Here is a 7,543-nt window from a genome sequence, read left to right as displayed (position 1 = left end):
ATGTCTGAAAGTCAAGAAGAGAATCAATCAATATCTTCCTTTTCAAATCCATTTATATCAGATGTGCGTCCATCTGAAAATTCTTTTTTAAAGGAATGCCTTCTGAATGAATGTGGAATAAATGATAATTCTATAACATCTGTCAATTTGTGCAGCAGCTCTGCAGGTGCTCAAGCAAAGCCAGATGATTTCTCAGATTTGCCGTCAGGTGATGCGTTTGTTTCTTTTGAAGATTTGGAGTCAATGACAGATGGTATCCGAGAGTGCTCAGAAGCTGCCTCATCTCCACCAGCATCTCATAGACTTGTCAGCATTTCAAACATCAAAGCACACAAAACTGCTGCTCTTCCTTCGTCTGCCTCTTTTTTTTCAGCTGAAGAAAGACAGACTCGCCCGCCACAAGTCGGCACAGCGGGGCAATCTGCCTCAGAGCAGAGCGCCCAGCCGCGAAAGGAGTCTCCGCAGCCGTTCCGGTTTTCTCGTATTGTCGAGTCTCTGACGCCTTCTGTCATTTCCCACATCACTTCGCTCTCGCTCTCTTTGATGGACTTCCGCAAGTCGCTCGTCCCCTCGCTGCCAAAAGTGTGTGGCGCTGGTGGTGTTATTGAAGATGCTCGATGATTTGAATGAAGATGTTTTTTTATTCAAAGAAAACGGGCGATATTTATGTTTCTTTCTGTGAAAGCTGATTTTTATTAACTGCATCTTTTTTTCTTTCAAAAGTTTTAGTATTATTTTTTTTTTCTCACTTATATTTTGTATTCCAATATGTTTTTATACTTCTCTGTAATGAAATTTTATTTTTTCTCTTTTTTTTGTTTTGAATTGACAGTTTTCAAGCACCTTCCCATTGATTACGACGCTCTCTCTAAACGACTGTGGAATAACCAACCTTGGAGACCTGAACAGAATTGCATATCATTTTCCACATTTATCTTCTCTTGACATTTCACAGAATCGAATTGTACCGGACAATATTGCAGAAAGCGAAGACTCCTGTGATTCTTCTTCTTCTCCTTCTTCTTCTTCTTCCTCTTCCTCATTGAAAGACGAAGACAGTTCAATCAATCCACCCGCACAAAAGCGAATGCCGTCTCGCCGATGCTCATTTTTCAGCTTCAACTCTCCTCGTGATGGCTTTGACTCGTCTCAAGCACATCCTTTTCTGAGTGCATCTCTTGTCCGCTCGTATCTTTCTTATCGGCTGCCCTGCCTTGCCACGCTCATCCTTTCCAAACAGCCTTCAAAAACTGAGTCGTCACCTTCTCATTCGTCGTCGCCTTCTGGAAATGATCAAGACGATGCTTTGTCACTTCACAGCGAACAGTCTCCTAAACTGAATTCTAATTCTTCCACTTCTTCTTTATCAACTTCTTCTTCTTCTTCGTCGTCGTCAAGCAATGATCCAACCAAACCACATCTTTCACTTACTTCTTTGTCGTCTTCTTCTTCAACCTCATTTCATTCATCATCAAATAGCACAACCACTTCACTTTACAATAGCAATCTATACAAGCCATTCCACGACGAGTATTCCAAGCTTCTTTCCTGGCAGCACTTTATCAACCCTGCCACTCTTCCAATGCCAAACGACTCCATCGACCCGAAGCACATTGCGTTCTACACAAAACTTCTCGAACACAGAAAAATGAGAAGGCAAAAGTGTAAACAGACTACGAAAAATGGAAGAGCAGACAACAGCGATTCGTTCTCAGAGAACGAAGAAGACGATGTGGATGTGGATGTGACGCGGTTCCCTTGTCTTCAAAGAGAGCAACGCGCTTCTTCAAACGCACCAAAAGCAGGTGAGCAGGAAGACGACTATGTGCTCAAGTCGTTTCTCCCCTCGATCATCAGCCATTCAATGACATATCACTCGCTTTGCAGGAGATTCGCACAGATGTTCCCTTCTGTTGTAGACACTCTGTGTGAGTCAAGCTGTGCAGCAGCGCATCAAAACTCGACGCTGCTCTATCGAATGAACGCGGCACGAAACGAGGCTGCTCAAAAGGAAGAGGCGCAAAATGCGCATTTGGCGAGCAGTGAAACTGGAGGAAGGATACACAAAAATGAAGAGATTAATCAAAAAATGACAGGAAATGACAAAAATGACAAAGAGAATGAAACTTCTGCGAAGAATTTGAGGGATGCATTGGATACGTTGTTAAGCTCAGAGAACAGTAAAGCGGAACATTCAGTTGCAATACCACCATCTAAAAGCTCTTCGTTGGCTCCTCTGAATGCCAGCTGCAAGAGTAAATCAGCATCTTCAACAGATTCTGACAAGTTTGCTTCAAATTCTGTTACTTCTAATGCAGTAACAAAACAGAATGAAACAAAAACTAACAAAAGCTTACCAAACTTAAGTTCATTACAAACTTCAGAGTCTAATTCTACAGTCAATACAACACTATTTCCACCACAATCATCATCGTCTTCTTCTTCTTCTTCTTCTTTGCCTACCACAAATAGATATTCAAGCTCTGACTCTTCTTCATCCGCTCATCCAGACAGTGAAGTTCAGTCATCTCCTCTTTCGCTTGTCACGTCGATGATCGGCTCAGTCTCGCTGAACATGATGCTGCCCTCTGTAAACATTCCAGATGCTTCAGAGGAGATAGGCAAGGATCAAAGTGCTTTTCCACTTAAAGGAGATGAAGAGAACAAAGAAAAGATGAAAGATTTGATGGAGGTAGTGATGGCTGGGGAGGAAAGCGATGAAGACGAAGAAGTCGGAGAAATTGTTGTTGACAATGAGAATGAAGAAGCGTTATCGAAGCTGCTGAACGGGGAAGAGCTGAAGGAAGGTACAGAAATTGATGAAGAAGAATTAGATCGGCTGGAAAGAGAGAAAGATGAGAGGATAGAAAACGAACACTTAAAAGGGAAAAAGACTTCGAGTTTGGACGACAGCGAAGAGGAAGAGGAAGAGGAAGAAGAGGAAGAAGAGGAAGAAGAAGAAGAGGAGGAGGAGGAGGAGGAAGAAGAAGAAGAAGAAGAAAAATTGCTGAGTGCAATAAAAGTTACTAGAAACGCAAAAAGTGGTTTGAAAGGGACATATTCTTCATCTTCTCTGCAAAAGCCTGTTCTTGTTAAGAGGCAGCAGACAGGAAAGAATGGTACAAAAACAAATATTACTCAAATGACACGTTCATCCACGACTCTTTCACAAAGATCTCCATCTTCACAGAAACTGCAGCCAAAAGCCAAAGAAGCTTCCAACAGCACACAAAAGAAAGTTGCACTGCCTGCTTCAAAACTGCTTTCTCATCCAGCATTTTCTTCGTCAGACTCTTCCTCCAAGTCAGTTAACCCTATCAAAACTCAATCTTCAACTCCCTCTTTGCCTCGATTGGCAAATGGAGGAGCAGTTTCTGTTCCATCTTCAGTTGCACCTGCACCTTTAACTGGCTCATTGACACCATCTTCTTCTGCTCCTTGGCTTCGAGTGAGCGCACAACCAGCAGCAAGCAAGAAGGGGAAGAAACACGAAGCAGAGGTGAGGAAGGAGTCTTCGGCATGGGATGCGCAGATTGCTGCCCATGGCGACAGCAGCGACGACGAGCCAGACGGAGATGTGGACTCTCCTTCAGAGGAAAGCGAAACAGGACTGTGAGTAATAGAAGAAGAACTTTTTTTAGAAACCGAGTAAATGTGAGTGTTTATGTGTATGTATTTTATCTGATTTTTAGTGTTTAATGTTTATTGTTTGAGTTTCTTTTATGTTTTCTTTGATTTTTGAGTTTTGAGCTTAATTAGTAATTGTTACTCTTTCTTATATTTCATATTTCCAATTATTTGAAGTTTCTGAAATCAAAAATAACAAAATTGTTTGTTATTTAAACAAGTGATTTGCCTCTCTTAAAATAGGTGATGTGTGTTATATTCAATTTAATAACAGCTTCCAACAATTTGTGCAATGAATTGTAATGAAAGAGAAAAAAAAAATTCAAAAACTTTAGCAAGACATAAAAGAGAAAGTATTTCAATCATTAAAATCATGAAACATAAATTTCTTTGATTGCAAAACTTGTTTGAAATTTCTTTTGAGAGTTATGATATTGAAAAAGTTTCTGAATTCTTGTAAAAGACTCGATTCTGCAATCATCATCAAAAACAAAAGACTTAAAAAAAATGAGCTTGTAATTTACTCCATGTTATTGTACTGATGCTTCTTTCTATGCCGAACAATACACACAACAATGATAACAACAGCTGCAACCACAGCGCTTATCCCAATCACAAGAATCGGAGCAATGACATCCCACACATTTGTATCTTTCTTTTGCGGACGATCTGGAATCTTCACACAAACTGGGATTTCCTGTCCTTCTTCAATAGTTATCGATCCTGCCCAGTAATATCCCGTCTCGCACCTCGCAAACGCACACGTGGTGTTGTCAAAATCGCCATTCTTCGTGCATTTTCTCCCAAATATCCGATGCTTAGAATTCTTGTTCTTGCACGCCTCGTCCACTTTCACCTCCCACTCAGCACACTTGTTGAATAGAGGCTTCAATTCATCCAGTGCCTCCTTTAAATTCTCCTTTTTGTATTCGTCAGATGCGGGCTTCGGGAAATGGGGTATGCGGAAGTCTGGCTCGTTGACCTTGAATTCCAAAAGCTCGTTGCGGTGCTTCCACTCAAACGAATAGATCTCTTCAAACGCCCAGCGCAGCAATGCCCCCTTTCGCAGCAGCGGCCTCGGGGCAGACGCCATCTGGTCTTTGTATGCCAGCCACTTGTCGTAGAGCCACGTTGTGTCGACAACAGAGCCGCCGGCAAATGACCCAACGTCAAACGGCGCTTTCTCATCCAGCGGCGAGCGGCCGAAGCCAACCATACGCGCAATTCGCGATTCAGAAGCATGCTTAATGAAGCAGGAGCAGGTGCTTCCGCATAAGCCGTCCTTGGATGATAGCACACAATCAAGTCAGCAAGAAAGTGATTAAAAAGTTAAAGAAAGAAAGAAAATAAAGAATAGTTAATTAATGACAATTGATAAAAGACAAGAATGCATTTTTATCAATAGCAAACAGTGACAATGATCAGATGTTGTGGATCAAATTGGATGGGTGCTCCTTTCTGCAGCACTTCGTACATCTTCTCAAACTGCAGCTCATCATCAAGAATATCAACAGTATATCTCTTTGCATATTTTTGTTTGATCGAATCCTTGTTCGTCAGGTTAAACACTTTTTCAACAGGATTTGTATACCAATCGTCGACAACATTGTAGCTTTCGTATTTCAGGTGAGTGATGTTTGACAATACTTTCACAGAATTCATTTCTGAATAAATCTGAGTTTCACGTATATCTAAACAATCAAACAGATATAAATATAATAATGATAATAATGGTAATAATGAATAATAAATAATTATGAATAATATTAAAAGCAAATTTGAAGCAAAACCATATTCCCCAAAGACAGGGTACACATTATTTGACAAGTACTGCAGCGTCCGCATTCCCATAGCGACATAGCCGCCTCCGTTTCCTCTCACATCCACAATCAGATGAGTCGTGCCTTTCTCTTTCATAATGTTGAAGGATTCCTGCAGCTGGTCGATGTACTGCTTCATCTGCTCTTCGCTTTTTGGATAAAAACTGTCGATTCGAATGTAACCGATTTTCTCTGGATTAAAGTGCAAAAATCGCAATACAGGACCAGAAATAAGTTCTTCAAAATCTTCTTCTGGCTCGTCTTCGTTTAAAGCTGTTTGCGCTTTTCTTCTTTGTTTTTGCTTGCGCTCCTGCAAATTAGATGCTTGTTCTGCCTGTTTCGGCAGAATGTCAGCCATAAAGCGTCCCAAGGGTGTGCTTTCATATTTCAAGCCATATAAACTTTGAGCTTCGTTATTACGATAATTATCCGAGGTATAGTTTGCTATTGGACAAAGATCATCCAAATGTGAAACATTGACGAGGGGTCTAACTTTCCACTCGAAATCGATCACCATATCGTTTCCATCGTGCTGAAGTCTCATTTTCACACTTTTAGATTTTGGCATAGAATAAACTTTCTGTAAACGTATTGCAAAATCTGACTGAATCGCTTTATTAAAGCGTGAAGGTGATAATTTTGAGTTATAAATATTTTCATCTGCCCATTTGCCAAGCGTAGTTGCTGCTGGTTCGTTAATGAGATCTCCACCATCCGGATTAATTTCAGTAACTTCGTAGCCAGAATAATCCTTTCCTGTTTTCAAATATTCTTCTGTTACAAAAGCATATGGCTCAGAATGTTTTACCAATGTAATTGTGGTTTTCTTTTTATCATCGCCAGTTGCTTTTGCAGATAGCCCAAAAGGTAATATAAACTCAAATTTATCGAAGCATGGTTTGAAAAATACAGAATGTGGATCTTTTTGTTTTGAAAATAGTTCCGCAACGGCTGAATAGAATTCATTTGCATTTGCATATTCCTTTTTTCTAAGAGCTTCAATTTTTTCAGTCATATTTGCTTTCAAATTTTCAAATGGATACGGAGGATTTAAAGTTATATCCTTAAACACATTGAGCTCAGCTAATCCAAGCAAAGTATCAATAGTATTGTCTACTTCTTTTTCATTGTTATTTAGCTGAAAAACAAGTAATCAATGCTAATAAGCACAAAATAAAAGGAAAAAATATAATTTACCTCAAGTGATTCAATGCAGCGTCTTCCATCTTCATATGATACGAGAACATTTTCTTTAAGTGCGCAATCAAATGCGGATGAAGTTATTTTCACTGTCAACAAAATGTAAATGAAACTCGACATATGTTCTATAAATAATATAAGCTATTATGGCTAAAAATGAATAATGATTTTCCTTCTCAATATTTCCACACTGCATTATTGAATTAAAATAATAAATGTGATATGACTTTTTTTTTTTTTTATTTAAGCATTATTCTGAAATTTCAATAGATATAAATTTTGTACATTTGGGTGAATAATTTAAAATTCATATCTTTTTTCTGGGTGTTGATTTTTCAAAGATTGAAAGTTTTTCGAAAGAAATTTTTGTTTCAAAAGAAAAGAAGCATGATAATTGTTTTTAAAAACAAATGTTTTTTCAAAATAAAAAATGAAAATGATTTCAACAAGCCTATTTGCTATTCAATTATTTTTATTGATTTGATAGAAATATATTTGCCCCGAAATTTTTGTATGAAAAAATATGATTTCGAAAATAATCACCCATTTCGAGTAAATTCAGAAAATTTTTCTTTTATGTCAAATAGATCTGCTCAACAAACATGGCTGATCCTTTTTTAATCATGCTTTCGTTCGAGTTTTGATCAAAATTTTAATCTCAATGGGATTTTTTGAAAAATGAACGATAACGGAAAATACATACATCTTATAGCGATATTTCAAACCGAAATGTTTGACAGACAATATGGAACTTCAAAAATGAGTAAAAAAAAAAATAATTTAACCAAAAAAAAAGTACTCAAAAAAAGTTTTGCCTTTAATATGGATATTGTGGAAGAAGTGAAATTACAATGACTTATTGCGGTATGGGTTTGCCAATAATTTATTTTATTTAT

General features: G+C 38.4%; 2 protein-coding genes across 2 annotated transcripts; one reads left to right on the top strand and one right to left on the bottom strand.

Annotated features, from left to right (window-relative positions):
- Positions 1-3,616, top strand: MONOS_3270 (uncharacterized protein; the record flags this gene model as incomplete). The annotated part of the gene is made up of 2 exons (XM_067873258.1): positions 1-582; positions 833-3,616. 2 exons carry the CDS (start codon positions 1-3, stop codon positions 3,614-3,616), a joined length of 3,366 nt encoding a protein of 1,121 aa, XP_067733340.1.
- A 155-nt stretch (positions 3,617-3,771) lies between these two features.
- On the bottom strand, positions 3,772-6,790 carry MONOS_3269 (uncharacterized protein). Its single transcript, XM_067873257.1, has 4 exons — positions 6,645-6,790; positions 5,418-6,585; positions 5,038-5,318; positions 3,772-4,909 (listed from the first exon to the last, which is right to left on the bottom strand). Exons 1-4 carry the CDS (start codon positions 6,765-6,767, stop codon positions 4,148-4,150), a joined length of 2,334 nt encoding a protein of 777 aa, XP_067733339.1. The 5' UTR covers positions 6,768-6,790; the 3' UTR covers positions 3,772-4,147.
- Between the last annotated feature and the right edge of the window lie 753 nt (positions 6,791-7,543).

Source organism: Monocercomonoides exilis (assembly GCF_001643675.1).
Source record: "Monocercomonoides exilis strain PA203 chromosome Unknown scaffold7-2047599, whole genome shotgun sequence".
NCBI classification, from domain to species: Eukaryota; Preaxostyla; order Oxymonadida; family Polymastigidae; genus Monocercomonoides; species Monocercomonoides exilis.
Note: the sequence above shows the minus strand (reverse complement) of the source record. Positions and strands in the feature narration are given on the sequence as shown.

Bases quoted from the DNA above. Each gene is read 5' to 3' on its own strand.
- MONOS_3269 (XM_067873257.1), bottom strand. From the start codon at position 6,767: ATGTCGAGTTTCATTTACATTTTGTTGACAGTGAAAATAACTTCATCC. The intron at 5,319-5,417 runs GTTTTGCTTCAA...TTGATTGTTTAG, and splicing joins CCCTGTCTTTGGGGAATATG to ATATACGTGAAACTCAGATT. The intron at 4,910-5,037 runs GTTTGCTATTGA...CTATCATCCAAG, and splicing joins AACATCTGATCATTGTCACT to GACGGCTTATGCGGAAGCAC.